The sequence below is a fragment of the Syngnathoides biaculeatus genome, chromosome 3 (assembly GCF_019802595.1).
Source record: "Syngnathoides biaculeatus isolate LvHL_M chromosome 3, ASM1980259v1, whole genome shotgun sequence".
Taxonomy (NCBI): domain Eukaryota; kingdom Metazoa; phylum Chordata; class Actinopteri; order Syngnathiformes; family Syngnathidae; genus Syngnathoides; species Syngnathoides biaculeatus.
The window spans coordinates 37,403,276-37,420,034 of NC_084642.1; the positions used below are offsets into that span (position 1 = coordinate 37,403,276).

The 16,759-nt window shown below is 44.5% G+C and overlaps 1 protein-coding gene and 1 non-coding gene across 15 annotated transcripts in view; one reads left to right on the forward strand and one right to left on the reverse strand.

Moving 5' to 3' along the window:
• Nucleotides 1-3,582: 3,582 nt before the first annotated feature.
• trnat-agu (transfer RNA threonine (anticodon AGU)) lies at nucleotides 3,583-3,655 on the forward strand. Its single transcript has one exon. It is a non-coding gene; the product is annotated as a tRNA-Thr (tRNA).
• A 798-nt stretch (nucleotides 3,656-4,453) lies between these two features.
• Nucleotides 4,454-16,759, reverse strand: part of dis3l (DIS3 like exosome 3'-5' exoribonuclease) — a 63,893-nt gene continuing 51,587 nt past the window's right edge. For 13 of the 14 annotated variants that reach the window (XM_061815679.1, XM_061815678.1, XM_061815680.1 and 10 more), the window contains 7 exons: nucleotides 14,606-14,894; nucleotides 13,303-13,538; nucleotides 10,333-10,487; nucleotides 10,020-10,198; nucleotides 9,763-9,908; nucleotides 5,757-5,928; nucleotides 4,454-5,021 (listed from right to left, as the gene is read on the reverse strand). In XM_061815679.1, coding sequence (XP_061671663.1) covers nucleotides 4,713-5,021; nucleotides 5,757-5,928; nucleotides 9,763-9,908; nucleotides 10,020-10,198; nucleotides 10,333-10,487; nucleotides 13,303-13,538; nucleotides 14,606-14,894 — 1,486 coding nt within the window. In that variant the 3' untranslated portion in view covers nucleotides 4,454-4,712. Of the gene's footprint in view, nucleotides 5,022-5,756; nucleotides 5,929-9,762; nucleotides 9,909-10,019; nucleotides 10,199-10,332; nucleotides 10,488-13,302; nucleotides 13,539-14,605; nucleotides 14,895-16,759 lie in introns of those variants that run through there. The other variant, XM_061815689.1, reaches the window with a different exon arrangement.

A 16,759-nucleotide genomic window follows, 5' to 3' on the forward strand; every position in this document is an offset into this window, starting at 1 on the left:
AAACATGATTTGGACATATACAGCTTTTTGTAACTCCCGCCATGAAAATCCTCTCGGGGGATTTGTTTTTGAGAAGAAGCAGGAAGTGATGTAAAGGACAGAAGCGCCCCCAAGTGGACTCGTTCCACTCCTTCCATTAGTTTTACCTCTGGGAAGGTAGCTCGTTGTTCCTTCGTGTTAGTCAAAGTGCCGGCTCGTTGCATTGCTGGACATTGCTTGATCACTTTGGAGAATGGATTTACCCTTCATAAGTTGGCAAGAGACCCAGTTCGTCGTGAAAAATGGATTGCACGGGTGCAGAGGACGAGAGCTTTGTGGGTCCCAAATGACAGGTAGGTGTGTATACAGCTACTAAAAAAAAATAATAGTTTGGGGCGGACCAGATAATCGGTCTCTCATAACGTAACAAAAGATGCGCGTACAAAATGTGTTGATGTGCGCGTTGGACGCCATCGGGCTGCTGCATCGCTTTGCCAGCAAAGGCTGCGCATCGGGCTTGCGGACACCGGCGGCTATGAACAACCCCCTAAAGCAGCATGGCTCGGCTCCGTGATAAACCACCTCGGCGCTGAAAATGAGCCACACCACCCCGTTGCAATGGCTCATCTCCACCGTGTGAGTGAATCGGACAGGGAGGCGGTTTGGCCGTGATCGCATATCATATGAATATGGCGTGAAAAAATAGTGTAATATTGGCCCGGTAACTTCACTCGGTTGTATGGTGTTCTCCTTTTCGAAAAGAGCTTTCGTGTCAGAAGGGGCGTGTTCTTCTCCCATACTCGGGTCTACCGCGTGTTTTCATTGGCGAATGTCTGGGTGACGTCACGGACAGAGGATGCAGCCAATATGACGACCACTTAGATGTCGTAGAATGACACTTCTGCAACTTTACGCATGGATGATGCGCTCTCCGGTCACATTTATTTTGTGAATAATGGTATATGTATTTTTCATTGCAATATCTATTTTAGAATGTTTATAGGGATGACACTTGACCTTTAAGTAGTAATTAAATACAGTGAAGAAAATACATATTTGAACACCCTGCTATATTGCAAGTTCTTCCACTTAGAAATCATGGAGGGGTCTGAAATTTTCATCAGAGGTGCATGTCCGCTGTGAGAGAGAGAATCAAAGAAAAATCCAGAAATCACAATGTATGATTGGTGGACTTTTAAAAGTGTACTAACAGGTCTTTGAGGGTCAGAATTCTAGCTGATAGGTGTTCAAATACTTATTTGCATGCTGTATCAAACATATAAATCATTAAAAAAAATCATACATTGTGATTTTCCGGATTTTTCTTTTTAGATTATCTCTAGCACAGTGGACATGCAGCTACGATGAAAATTTCAGACCCCTCCATTATTTCTAAGTGGAAGAACTTGCAATATAGCAGGGTGTTCAAATACTTATTTTCTTCAATGTATTCCTGTGCAGTCTTTCACCTTTCAAATGAAAATACCTCCAGAGTAGTTATCTAACAAAAAAAAAAAAAAAAAACCAAGCATTAACAGTATACAGTGTGCCCTTGCCCATTTGCGGTTTACCATTCACAGCCCTGCGTAGTCGCTTATTTTGCTCCTTTATTTTTTTTAAATGCACCATATTTTCAATTATAGAGGTCTTAAATTCTCTTCTAAATGGATGAGGCGCTGCATTTGACATGGCGTCTTACAATGTGGTGAGCTGTATGTGCACACCGCGATCCAACATTTGCAAATGTGTAACTTGTCCAACAAAGTATACATAAAGGTCAAGTGTCATCCTTATAAACATTATAAATAAAATAGATATTGTAATGAAAAATACATATAACATTATTCACTTCAATGTCTATACGAAAAAAATATGTGTGGAGAGCATGTCAACCATGCGCAAAGTTGCAGGAGTGTCATTCGACGACATCCAAGTGGTCGCCATATTGGCTGCATCCCCTGTCTGTGACGTCATCCCGGACACTCGCCATTGAAAACATCCTGTGGACCCTAGTATGGGAGAAGAACACGCCCCTTCTGACACGAAAGCTCTTTTCGAAAAGGAGAACACCACACAACCGAGTGAAGTTACCGGGCCAATATTACCCTATTGTTTCGAGCCATATTCAGATTGTATGCGATCACGGCCAAACCGCGTCCCCGTCCAATTCACTTCTGCGGCGGGGATGAGCTCTCGTGGCCGGGCGCTGCGACAAGTAGTTGTTCAAAGCTGCCGCTGTCCACGCTGAACAACACCGTCGAGCTGGGGCGGTTTACGAGGTTGTCGTCAGTGTTCTTCAGAGCCGCCGCTGTCTGCGAGCTCAACGCTCAGCCTTCGCCAAAGCCATGATGGGCGGATGCAGCGCCTTGGCCAGGGTGGCTCATTTTCAGCGCCAAGGTGGCTTATAATGGAGCCGAGCATGGCTGCTTTACGGCGTTCTTCATAGCCCACATATTGCCTGTGTCAGTAGGTCATTACTGACGACGTGGTACACACTCATGGTGTCGCATTAAAACTCATGTTATCACACCACAGAAAACAAAATAGCACTACTAGTAAATGATAAAAGAATGACTCAAGAACTAATCGACCCGAAACATGCACTTTAAATGCTATTTACATCCTCCGAGTATCTTTGCAGCACTAAGGCAGTCCTGAGTTGTGGTGTGATAGGTTTAGTTTTGATGTGACACCGTGTGTACATTGTCAGTAATAACCTGCCTACACAAACTGTGTGTGGGCCAATGACGTAGAATAAAAACTAGACTGCACAGACACCTTTCACGTGGTAATTCGGCTTCAACCTCCAGTCAGGGCATAACATGACATGCTTTGGGTACTATTTCATGTGAAAGTTGACATCCTTACAATTGTACATTGTGAAAAATAATATCAAATTTAATTGGAATACGTTAGGTTTAGATTTTTTGGTGTCAATATGGTTAATTCTTGTTGTGCTGTTGGCTGTCAAAATGGTGCAGGCGGTTGCAAAGTAACGTTTCACCGGTAAGTCATAATCACAGCTTCATCACAATTATTTTGTATCACAATCACTGATATTTCAGTATCACAGGCATATGTCACAGCCTGATCACAATTCTTGCATATTACAGTCACTGATATATATATATATATATTTCAAAATATTATCGCTCATCACAATTACTAAATTATGCATTGCAGGTTGTATACTGTTGAATATAAATGTTACAAATGTATTTCAACATGTGTATAAATGAGTGTAAGTGTACACTAAGGGGTACATTTCATGTTCATAGAGATTAATGTCTATGAATGGGTATCAACTGAATGTGTGCAGAATTTATCAACATTTCTGAGATTCTTCATCCTTTTGTACAAAAGGTGTATTACTTGTAATTTATGAAATATATCAATTGAAATGCCTGCTACACTAAGAGGTGGGTGTGGCAGTTGACATGTTTGGTCTGGGGATTATGAAAGACTGTACCTCCTATTACATATGTATGTGTCAATGTATTCTAAACCTTCCTGGGCGTGCTGCAAATGTTTAGATTATACTCATGTCTCTAGGGATCCAAAACATCCCAAGTATTTAGATTTATCACATTGTTTTCCATAACAGGCCCCGTAGCTCAGTGGTTAGAGCACTGGTTTAGTAAACCAGGGGTTGTGGGTTCATATCCCACTGGGGCCTCCACTCCCTGAGAAGGGTTGCGTCAGGAAGGGCATCCGGCGTAAAAATTGTGCCAAACATATGTGCGTTCATCTGAGATGACACACAGTGGCGACCCCGAAAGGGACAAGCCGAAAGAAACACATTGTTTTCCATAACAATGTGTATATGTTTACCGTGCTTGTTGCCCTGCCCGGAAGTAAGAGCTTATTGGCCATGGTGGCATACATATTGTATGCAGAGTGAGTAGTCTAATTTTTATTGTACGTCATTGGTGTGGCCAATGTAAGCTTCTTCTGCTTACAGATTGAAAAAGCAATTATTCCTGTCTGCCTTGTAAGTGCCATCATACGGTAGCTTGCATGCATGCTAACTATGTAACTAATCATGCAGTATTTACAGATGATGGAACTTGTGCAAGGCGGAATAGTGGAGCAGCTGAAGGGGGTTGGCCTCACAGTTCTGAGGACCAGGGTTCAAATCTCACCAGTGCCTGTGTGGCGTTTGCGTGTTCTCCCCAGTGCCTGTGTGGGTTTTCTCCGGGCTTTCTCCCACATCCCAAAAACATGCATTCATTAGAGACTCTAAATTGCCCCTGGGTCTGATTGTGAGTGCGACTGTTGTCTGTCTCAAATGCCTTGCGACTGGCTGGCAACTAGTTCATGTGTGCACTGTCTCCTGCCTGAAAGTAGCTGGGCTTGGTTCCAGCACTCCTGCGACTGTCGCGAGGATAAGTGGCTCAGAAAATGGATGGATGGATGGAACTTGTGCATATAAGGTATGCTATCCATTTTGGAGAGAACGGTTGCAACTATATGGTACATATCATGCATAGGTATATTAATAGTGCATCCATTGTTAACAGAACTTTGTGATTTCCACAGGTGTAAGGAACATAACCCTCCCGAATAATGGGGGAACATTGTAATGCATCTCATACTACCAAATCATGCCCTGATCAATGTGTCACTCATACCTAAAGTGAACAGGTTTAAAATACTTTGTCTTCCGGTTAAAAATATTGTGGGAAAACTATGTATTCATTACTTCAATTAACTATCAGAGTCCATGACAGTCTTTAGGCCTTGGTGGCATATTCCAGGCCCATCAGTGAAAGCTCTCGAATCTCCTCCAGGAGTAAATACAAGTTTGGGCTTTTGGTTTGGCAAAACTCTTGCTCCTCTTTGGAGAGTTTGTGCTGCCAGCCCGCCTTCACCTGAGCCTGCTGGGTCGCTTCCTCAGCTAAGCGCACCACCTCTTGGACCAGTTGGCTGCGGTCATGCGACGGAGTCTGGTGTGGTGTAACGCCCTGGTGTGGCCTGTTGCTGACAAGCTCAAGGTTGACACTGTCAGCATGACACCATGACGAATGCACGCAAATTCGAACCTGAGGGAAGCAAGATAACTCAAGTTGGATGACATCAAACCTCAATTATAACAGTCAAAATTAGACAATTTATGTCTTTGTGTTACAGGGATGAGAATTTTCCGCGGATTGGCGGCAGTCTGTGTTTTTTCAGCTGAAAATGTCATTGTTGTGAAACGTGTAGATTCGTTGAGAAAATTTGGGGGGGGGTACAGCTTGAGGTGGGGCGAGGCTGTGATCAGGACTGGCCGCCAGCATCTTATCAGCAACGTTCGGCGCGAATTTAATCACAGCTGTGATAGCGGAAAACAGCATTGCTACCTGTTTATGGCATTGCTATCTGTTTGCATTAAATTTGGTGTTTATAATAACGACAACATTACAATTTCCAATCGGACGTAAATTTCTCAAATATTATATGATTGACATCTCTCTCTCAAGTTTTCAAAATATTATGATTGCCCTGTATTTACACTGTTAGAAGTAACCAGAGGTCACCATTTAACTATTTTATAAAAAAAAGAAAAAAGAAAAAAAATGGTGCACAAAGGGGGGCGCACCCCCGTTTTCACCCTCCCCGCCCCAAAGGCAGACATTTTCCGTGTTTTTCTAAATTGGTCATTCTCATCCCTGGTGATAGGATTTGATTGTGTGGCATACTGATGTCCCTCATTAGGTACAACTAAATCAGAAATGTAATACGAAAAAAAAACCTATGGCCTGGCCTTCAAATATTGAAGTGTTTGAGCGACTCACAGTGATGTGGCTGAACAGTGTGAAGGTGGTAGTTCCAATGAGGGAGGTGGTCACGATGCGGTCCGAATAGCAGCGTATAGACCCGCTCTGCCACTCGCAGGGGCCGTCCTGTCCTGCAGAGAGCACCCGGCCCTCTCGGCTCTTCATGTACACGGGCCCCTTCATGCCGTACCTAAGCACACACAGTTTGTGATGCAGGAAGACAAAGCAAGGGACAATTGTTTTTGTAGCTTAATCCCACAGGGGAGCTGCAGCAAGGATTTTATGAAACGATCAAAACACAACAATATAAAGGACGAATTGAATCCAGGACCATACACCGTGGTACCTCTACTTACAAAATTAATCCATTCCAGAAGTTGTTTCGGAACATTAGTTTTTCATAAGCAGAAGCATTTTACATGTAAATATCTTAATCCATTCTAAACACCCCCCCCCAAAAAAAAAAATATAAGTATTCAAAGGACACAAAAGAATAAAAATTACGTTCGTTTACCTTTCCTGTTGGGTGACTGTTGAAGAGAAGGGTGAGTGACAAGCAAAAGGCATGATGGGGGACAGAGAAGAAGGCAAACATTTGACAACGGAGAGAAAACGTACAAATGTAAGCACACACACCACTTAATTCCACTTAAGTTTTTGGCAACCCAAGGAGAATAAAGATGCCTAAACTTGCAAAAAAAAAAAAAGGTGTACTTTTTCAATGTGTGCTAGGGTGATTTGGTGACAGTCTAAGGGAAAAAAGGGGGAAAAAAATGATGCCCCTGCTAGCCAATTGGATGCCAGGAAGGTGCTACGGTGACAGTCAATAGGAAGCACCTCTTTTGCACCACAAAAACCAGGATACAGGAAGTGCATCATGGGTAAAGATTGATGTCCCTCCTAGTCAATGGGATGCCAGGAAGGTGCTACGGCGACAGCCAACGGGAGAGCAGCTCTTTAATGACGTAGAATAAAAACTGGACTGCACAATGGGATGCCAGGAAGGCACTATGCCGATAACGAATTGGAGAGCAGCTCGATTGTGCCACACAAACCAAAATACAGGACGTTTATGTTCGGGTGGAATTTGGGGAATCCAGTGACTATCTTTTCCCTTTCGTTTCCTGAATTTCCTTCATAACCAAGGAGGCGTTCGTAAGTAAAGGTACCACACACGTGCATACACGCACAAATATGGAAATCACGATGCAGGATTTTTAAAAATAATATGTATGTTAATGCTGCAAATAGGTATTTGAACACCTGTGAAAATCAATGTTAATATTTGGTAAAGTAGCCTTTGTTTGCAATTACTGAGGTTAAACATTTTCTGTAGTCTTTCAACAGGTTCATTGCAGGGGGGATTTTGGCCCATATCTCCACACAGATCTCTAGAACAGCGAGGTTTCTGGGCTATTGTTGGAAAAACATGGGAGTTTGAGCTCCCTCCAAAGATTTTCGATTGGGTTTAGGTGTGGAGACTGGCTTGGCCACTCCAGAACCATGATATGCTTCTTATGGAGTCATTCTTTGGTTATCCTGGCTGTGTCCCATAAAATGTGTGACGGAAGAATTTAAAGGTGTAATCCAGAGGAAATGTGTTTTAATTGTCTATTATACAAATGTAGCTAAAATTTCATTAAAAATATTTTTCAAAATTCTCAACACAACAGGAATTAATTTAGCGTCAAAGACAGTGTCAAGATTTTGTTTGAAATGTCACTTAGATTCGACACGTTCCGTAACTCTCTGGAGTGTGACGTCATGTCACGACAACATTTAGCCAGAGAGTGAAAAACCTAGCAAAGATGGAGAGGAATAGTGTTGTATACAGCTCTTCTGCGTGAAACGCTGACGGAGTCAGTTTACATGAATGGTCGAAAGATGAACAGGTAGGCAGGTTATGGACTAGGTTTGTGAAGGCAAAGTGGGCACATTGGACTTACCAATCGAAGTGGACAGTAATATGTTCCAAGCATTTCATGGAGGACTCTTTTGAAAACCCGGTGCAGCGTTCACTTGGCTTCAGTAGCAAGTAAGTACGTATGTGTTCAATTGTTTAGTAACCCTATTTGACAAAAATATCTACCTCGTTTTAAATGTAAGTACAAGGCCAATACAGACATGTCAGCTAATATCCGTATCCATGTGATGATTAGGAGGTGACGAAATTTGGACACTGTATAAAGTTAGTGTATTGTTAACGCTGAGGTCTTCCTGAAATTTGACTACGGCAGTGTGCGCGGTAAAGTGTTGGGTGCATTATTTAAAATACGGGCTGAATCTTTAAACGCAGAACGATACCGAAGGTTTCGATTTTTGTTTTAAGCAGACTCAGTCGCTAGTACAACACAACAAACGACTCACTGTTGTGTGCAAGCAACATCAGACGTTTAAACATGTTTCAATTAGATTAGTCAACAAGGTGTACGTAGATTTAGAGGCACCTACCAGTCTGTGTTTTAGGTGCAAAGTCCCAAGTCAACTTCGTCAAGTCTCACCGAATCCCGTCCGTGTGTTGGATTCAGCAACTCAGTTTTGAACATATATGGTTGAATTACACCTGCAGGGGATGTTTTTCAAACACGCAAAGAATAAGAAAATTCCTCTGTTCAGTTCCTATTTCTTCCATAAAAACTCCATCACTGCTGTCTATCTCCTCTAGATCCCAGTCGCAGCGTGTATTATTTTCTGTGTAGAAAGCCATTGTTTACTGGGGTTGTCCAGACGTGACGTCACACGGAAGCAGCTTTAAGCAGCCTCTGTTTGAAACAAAATAAAAAAAAAAAAGAAAATGTGCACTTTGGTGCTAATTTATTTCATTTCTGTTGTGTTGACAATTTTTTAAAATATTTTTTAATGAAAAATTAGCTATGTTAGTGTGATATATAAATAACATATAGGTCCTCTGGATTAGACCTTTAAGGTGGAGGTGGGACTGCATCACGGAGCAGCTCTGGGCTACTTCCTGTTTGTGATCTGCAGTGAAAGCAAGGAGCAGGTGGAGGAACAATTAGAAAGATGGAGGCATGTACATCAAAGGAGAGGAATGAAGATTAGCCAAAGTAAAACAGAATTTTTGTGCGTGAATGAAAGGGGTGGAGCGGGAAGAGTGAGGCTTCAGAGAGAAGCGATAACGGGGGTGGACGACTTCAAATACTCGGGGTCATCAATCCAGAGCAATGGTGAGTGTGGTAAGAAAGTGAAGAAACGGGTCCAAGCAGGTTGGAACAGCTGGCGCAAGGTGTCTGGTGTGTTATGTGATAGAAGAATCTCTGGTTGGATAAAGGGCAAAGTTCATAAAACAGTGGTGAAGCCAGCCATGATGTACGGATTATAGACGGTGGAACTGAAGAGACAATAGGAAGCAGACCTGGAAGTGTCAGAAATGAAGATGTTGAGGTTCTCGCTCGGAGTGAGCAGGTTGGATAGGCAATGGATGGAAATGAGCTCATTAGCGGGACAGTCAAATTGGGATGTTTTGGAGACAAGGTTTGAAAGAGCAGACTTTGATGGTCTGGACATATCCAGAGGCGAGAGAGTGAGTATATTGGTTGAAGGATGCTGAGGATGGAGCTGCCAGGCAAAAGGAAGAGAAGGTTGAAGGATGTTCTGAGGGAAGACAAGAGTTGGTGTTTGAGAGGAAGATGCAGGAGATAGGCTTAGATGGAAAAAGATCACACGCTGTGGCAGCCCCTAAAAAGACAGGCGAAATGAAAACAAAAAGATGCAAAAAAAACAAATTGGAAACAATAACGGTAAAAAGGACTATCACGTGGCAGCAAAGCTCTATTCCATTACTTTTGTCTTGGTTTGTTACACAAAACACATTACAGAATTACAAAGTTAACTTTCCATTAGTGGGTTCCTTTTATTTGGAGCTGCAACAACCAGCGGCAGCATTATTGTAAATATTCGACACAGTAACTGTATCCAACAGTACCCTATTGAGTTGAACGGAGCTATTTTGCTGGGTCCAAATGTTGCTTTAGAAACTCCACGTCGGACCAAGTTGGAAACTTACAGCGGAACAAAGGCCAACACACCGTTGTCTCGGATGGCGTAAATGACAGCATCGGCCACGCAGTACTGGCCTGTGTGAGGGTCTCTTTCTTTAAAATACAGACACTGGAACAACTCTGTGGACGCCTTTTGTACCCGCTGGGCTGCCTGCAAACGTCATTTGGCGTCAATCCCTGAATGTACACAACTCAATTTTCACTAAAGTATGATCAAATGGGTTAAATACTGCTGTTTGAAGTTAAACAAAACACAGCTGACCCTGTTCTTTTTGTTGATATGATGAGCCAATTCATCTAGTTCTTTGTTAGTGGCTAGTGCCTTAGCAGGGCTCTGCCCCTTCTCCACACCAATGGCCGCTGTCAGAAGGCGATGGACCATTATGTCGGCATAGCGACGAATGGGTGATGTGAAGTGTGTGTAGCGGTCCAGAGCCAAACCTGAAAAAAGTCATTTCATCAAAGGAATTGTGGTAAAATGAATAATAGTAAGTAATTTTATGCATCATTCAAGGATTAATTCTTCAATTCCAATGACAACTACAAGAATGTCAAGCATATTATATAGTACATACCATAGTGGTAGTACTGGTCTTCGGAAATAGCACCGGTCGAGAAATATAGTGCCTGAGACATGGCTTGGGTGGCCATCATCCTCAGCACCCTGTTCAGCAATGGGTCCTGTGGGTCCACAGCCCGGTCCAGAGAGTCAGCCAAAGCTTTATTGGACCTAGCGAATGAAAACAAGGGAAAGTCTTACAATATACTGCACATTTTATTATTTTTGGGGAAGCATTTACAAAGTTAGTGTAACGATTGGCTGACCTCCTCATGAACACAAAGACTGACCTACACATTTGGACAAGACCCCCATGTCACCAGATGTCTGTCAAAGCACATTGACATTCAGCCAGATGAAGTTAGGTCTTTCCCCCTTGTAAAACCAAAGCAAAAGAACTTCACTATGGAGACATTCAGGATGACCTAAACGGTAAGCAAGTCACCTCATGACTCCCACAACGCGGCTGAGGGAAGGAATTGATTGATGACTGTTGAACAATGGAACAGAATCATCCTACTCCCCTCCCATCCCCCAATGCTAATTAAAGATACTGCCAGTTGGACCTCTCATGAGAGTGTACCATTTGGTGAAAGTGGACAGTAAAATGACATTGAAGAAATCCCACGTTTGCACCAAATAAGAATAAATGAATCAATGTTAATTTATTAATGAATATTCCAAATCTATAGATATCTATGTTGATTATAAAGGTCTGACTACAAGATCAGATAAAAACTGTACCTCTTGGTTTAAAGCCAAACAGTACAAAATTGTTGCAATGAACAGTAAGTAGTTGGTTTGTCAAGACTAAATTTAAAAACATTTTATATGCTTGATCTCTGCATGAGACAGTTTCAAAGCTGGAAATCATTTTAATGAAAATGACTGGCGACCAGTTCAGCGTGTAGTTCGCCTTTCACCCAAATGCAGATGGAATAGGCTCCAGCACTCCTGCGGCCCTTGTGAGGATAAGCAGCTTGGAAAATGTAATGGAAAATGTGCTGTGTTCAACCCTCGTTGAGGGCATGACTCATATATAATTAAATATGGAAACCTGAGTTGATGGGCGTGGTCTCCTTCTCAGTCTCAGTGCTACAAATAATTTTTTAAGCTTTGACATCTCTTCTCTCTCTCCCCCTCAATCATGAATAAAACATTGCAGTCATTACTAGAAAGTACAAATTGGTGGAAATTAACTTAGGGTGTGATTAATGATCTCATGAGTCCCAACGTTTTTCTCTCCTATCATGCTTCAATTCATTCATACTAATCTCGAGTTCAGCCCTTCAATCTTTATCATATTCTTTTTGTATGTTCACCTTTGATTTTTCTAGTAAGGTCCCTTTGCAAATTAAATTAAATTCTTGAACAGCCAATGGACAATTAGATTGCAACATGCTGCCAAATTTCTGCCTGGAATTTGTTACAGTATATTATAAACCGGGGTCGGAAACCTGTGGCTACGGAGCTGCATGCGGTACTTCCATCCTTGCTGCTCTGCGTGGCCTGAAAAAATAAAGGATCTATCTGATTGAAGAATATCTTATTTGTCTCAAAAATGTGTATCATGTCTTTTTATTAAGTCAAAATGTTTAACTTATTTCTTCAAGCCTTGTGCAATTTCGGTGATCACCATTCGCCCTCTTCAGAGACGTTTGACAGCACATGATCTGGCAGCAGGCAGATTTGATAGCTTGCATGCATGGAAAGCCCAGCGAGACCAAAACTGCACAATATCTAAATAAAGTATTTTATTTCTTTGCTTGTTTGTTTATTTGAAATTGTACATTGTAAGGTTATTGTGATCTTACAATATTAAAATAACATTTTATATATTGTTTTATTTTTCATTGCCCAAAATATGCGTCAAACTCTCTGAGATGCCGGTTCGACTTGGCAGGCCCAAACGTATTGTGAGGGTCTGCCGGGGACAGCTGGCAGATTCCCCGGACTTGAGACCACATGTCACATTCGGGTGAAGAGAGGGGCAGAGCTGTCAACTGATCACCATCTAGTGGTCTGACGTGATAGGCTCAAATGTATTATAAGGGTCTGTTGGGAATGGCTGGCAGATTCCCTTGTCAAAGAAGTTTCAACTCCCATATCCGCAAGAACTTTGCGCATATTACGGGGAGGCGGTGGACATTGACTCTGAGTGGACGATGTTCCACGCATCCATTGCTGAGGTGGCCGACTGAGCTGTGGCTCTAAGGTGGTCTGTGCCTATCGTGGCGGCCTCCCCCTGAACACATTCGTGGACACAAACAGTGGGGGGATGCCATCAAGCTGAAGAAGGATTCCTATCAGGCATTTCTGGCCTGTGTGACTTCTGAGGCAGCCTGATAGGTACTGGCTGTCCAGACGAAACACAGCTTCAGTGGTCGCTGATGTAAAAACCTGGGCGTGAGAGAATTTCAGTGAGGCCATGGAACAACTTTAAGATGACTTTGAGGAAATTCTGGTCCACCATCTCATGAGGGGGAAGCAGTGCACCGTCAACACTGTGTATAGTGAGGATGGGGCACTGCTGACCTCAACTCAGGATGTTGTGAGTCGGTGGAAAGAATACTTCGAAAACCTCCACAATTCCACTGACACACCTTACCATGAGGAAGCAGTCTGGATTCTCTGACGTGCCAGGAAGATGCTAAGGCGATAGCCAATGGGAGAGCAGCTATATTGGGCCACACAAACCAAGATACAGGATGTTTATGTTTGGTGGAATTTGGGGGCTGCGAATCCAGTGCCTATTTTTTCCCTTTCATATCTTGAATTGTCCTTTGCAACTAGAGACAATATTTTTCCAAGGAGGCGTTTCATAACGTAAATTTTTCGCTACTAGAGATGTTCGTAAATTGAGGTACCACTGTACATGAGAAACCTGACCTTCCAACATCTACAAATATTTTCATTTGTGTAGACACCCAAAACTGACACATGATACAAAAGAGGACTGCTGTATATGAGAAATTATTGGACAAACCCGGTATCGATGGTGAAGCCTCTGGACTTGGCGCTGTCCACCAGAAGGGTGAAGAACTCCTGTCGTGGTAGTGGGTGATGACGAAGCAGAGCCTGATGAGGAAAGGTCTCCTGGATCTTGCGTGCCACCCAGTGGTTAGCATAGATCATGCACTCGGCCACCGTCTCGTGGATTTCGAGGGGTTGGCGTGGGACCAGAGCAGTGATGTTCTTTTCGTTGTCCAGCTGTGCACGCACCTGCGACCAAATAATGGGACACAGAAAATCACAAAAAACCACAATATAAGGGCCAATCTCACTTCCCTCTGCTTAGCCCTTCCTCTGTGTCTTAGATTTTGATTTTGCGCGTGCACAAGAATGAAAGGTTGTCCCAATTATTAGGGAAAGGGCTAAAACAAAGGGCCGTTTAGCCCTGGAAACCAAGTAAGGTCGGGTGCTCACTTGAAATGGAGGAGTATGGGACTCTGCCCCCGCTGTTTGGCAGAGAGCTCGCTTACAAGACGCCGGAAAACACAATGAAGTACGCGAGTATAAATGAGCATAATTACTAATTTTTAAACAAAGGACATTCATGGTTATATCAACATAAGTAATAGCCATGTTTTGAATTGTTGGTAAAACAGCTCCCTTTGACGAGCTCGCGTATCGCACCCTATTTGCTGTGCTTGACATGCTTACAACCCCACTGAATCAGACAGTTTCAGAACTCCTAACACCTGATACATGCAATGGATTTGCTCGTTATTTTATGGAAAAAATACAATCCATCGAGTTGGATATCACGACAAATCAGCAAAATGACAAAATGATAGTACATCTGAATTCCCTCAGATGTACTATCATTGTACATGTCAGAATTTGATAATTGACCCCCAAAAAACTGAAGAGAAAATGGTTGAGCAGCTAAAACCATTTTTTCAACGCTATTGCGAAGTCTGATTTGAAGCAAATAATCAATTGCTCATTTTAGTCAGGCAATTTTAAAGATCTTGAAGTAGCTGCCATCAAGAAAAAAAAAGAATGCTGGATGCTTCCATGTGAGCAGGCTACAAACCCATAAAAGATTGTTGAGGAAGATATTTTGAATCAATTTAGCAATTTCTCTAATATAAATGGACTTTGGGAAAATTTCAATTAGGTTTCTGCTCTTGTGCTAAATGACATAAGGTTCAATACTGACTCAGGAAAGGTGTCAATGCTAGTTGTGTTGGATCTCAGTGTGGCTTTTGAAACAGTAGCTCATAATATACTGCTTAACAGGTTGGAAATGCTGAAACACTTAACACTACCAAACTAACTCATACCTCCACCCCTTCCAGTTCCAATGCACCGCCTCGATCTCGCTGGACCCGGAGGTGTCTTGCCACATGGGTGAGTATCTCCAGAGCCTGGGTGAGCTGAGCCAACTTGGAGTCTGTCTCGGAAGGGCTAAAATTGGTCAGCTCCGGTACCTCGGCATGCTCGCCACTGAGGAGGGCCTGAGCTAGCTCGTAGTGTAGCTGGTAAGAGGAGCGGATGATTGTGCGACCATACCACACATTGTTAACGGCGAGGGTGTGTGCGTCAAGCTGCCACAGCACGCTCATTGCATACCTGCATTCAACACATTTGTATTAGACTCAATCATAGAAATTGCATGCATTATATACTTGCAGATTGCAGATTTTCATGCAATCCTTACTGTTTTTTATCATATGCAGGCACGTCAGAATTTAGAGTTGTGCGCTTTCAATGAAATATGCCTAAACACACTTCTTTAATGAATTATAGTGACATGTTTTAATATTCATTCTCAAAGCAGAGAATATATGTCCATTGTTTTATGCTATATTTGTATGTGTTGCTTAGACATGTGTGTTAAAAATGCAATTGTTTCAAGGTTTCTCACATAAACCATACCAACCAAACCATGTCGTCTGTCACGTCCCATCGGAACGAGAGGTAGGACCCAAATGCAGGAACTCGGAAGACGCAAGGTAGTTCAAGAAGAGACACGTTTATTATATGCCGAGGTCGGGGATCGAGCAGGCAGTCCGGTGCAGCAGCGGTTGTTGGGGCGTCGGGCGAAGAGAGCAGATGAGTGGGCAGGCAGTAGTCGTTACACGGGGAAACAATCAACGCAGGCAGAAGTGTCAAGGAGTCAGGCTTACAAGGTTGGTCAGAGAACGGACGGAGGTCGGTACACACAGGTTCAGTCAGGAATACGAGAGTGCTGGAACGGGACATAAAGCTCAACGAACTGGCCAAGGACCAGTCGTCACCGGGTCCTATCTATACAGGGGATGATCAGCCAGCATGAGGAGCAGGTGTGCGCCTCCCAATCAGCGCAGCCGCGCGGGCACCTGCACAGCTCATGCTGAAGCGGCAGGATCATGACAGTACCCCCCCCCCCTCAAAGGCACGGCTCCCAGACGTGCCTAAACGAAAAAACAGACAATAACACAGGCAGGGGTGGGCGGAAGGGAGTCCGGAGGAGGGCACGCCCCCCCCTTAACCCCAGACTGGTGGCCATCCAGGCCACCAAACACGAGGCGTCCGGGCGGACAGGTCAGGAGGACGACCCGGACGCCAAGCACCAGGGTCTCCACGGGGCGATTCGGGCGGACGACCTCTGTGAGGAACTAAACGGCGAGGCAGGGATCTGTCGTCAACGAGGCCAGGTCCTGAAGCGGCTGGGCGAACTCAGGAGCGAAGAAGATGATGGAGAGCAGGACCAGAGCCATGACTGCCACCCCGAAGTCTCTCCAGCTCCTGGGTGGCTCCACAGAACTCCCCAGCGCCTGCTGGACAGTGACGCCATCGCCGCCCCCTCCTGGACAGCAACGTGAGAAGGCGGCGGCGCCATCGCCGCCCCCTCCTGGACAGCAACGTGAGAAGGCGGCGCCATCGCCGCCCCCTCCTGGACAGCAACTTGAGAAGGCGGCGCCATCGCCGCCCCCTCCTGGACAGCAACTTGAGAAGGCGGTAGCAGCATCACCAACTCCACCTCTTCCTGGACGGGAGCGTGAGGCGGCTGGGGAACTGTCGCCACCTCCTTGACAGGAACGTGAGGGCGTGCCCGTCGCCGACAGAGCAGGAACGGGGAGCGACCGCGGGCCGGTCGCCGACAGAGCAGGAGTGTGGAGCGTCCGCGGGCCAGTCGCCACTGCCACTCCAGAGCACGGACGAGAAGCGGCTGTGGAGACGTCGCCACCTCCTGGACAGCAACGTGAGGCGGCGTCGGGTCGGTCCCCACTGCCACGTGAGCTTGCACTGCATCCGTTGAAACGGCAACGTGGGCGTGGCTCGGTGGCGAATCCGTTTCCAGGGCAACGTGAACCTGAGTAGGCGGAGAGTCAGTCGAAACTGACACGTGGGCGTGTCTCGGGAGCGGGTCAGTTCCAACTGCCACGTGAACCTGAGTCAGCAGCGAGTCCGTCGCCGTTGGGACGTCAGCGTAGGTCGGCTGGTTCGCCAAT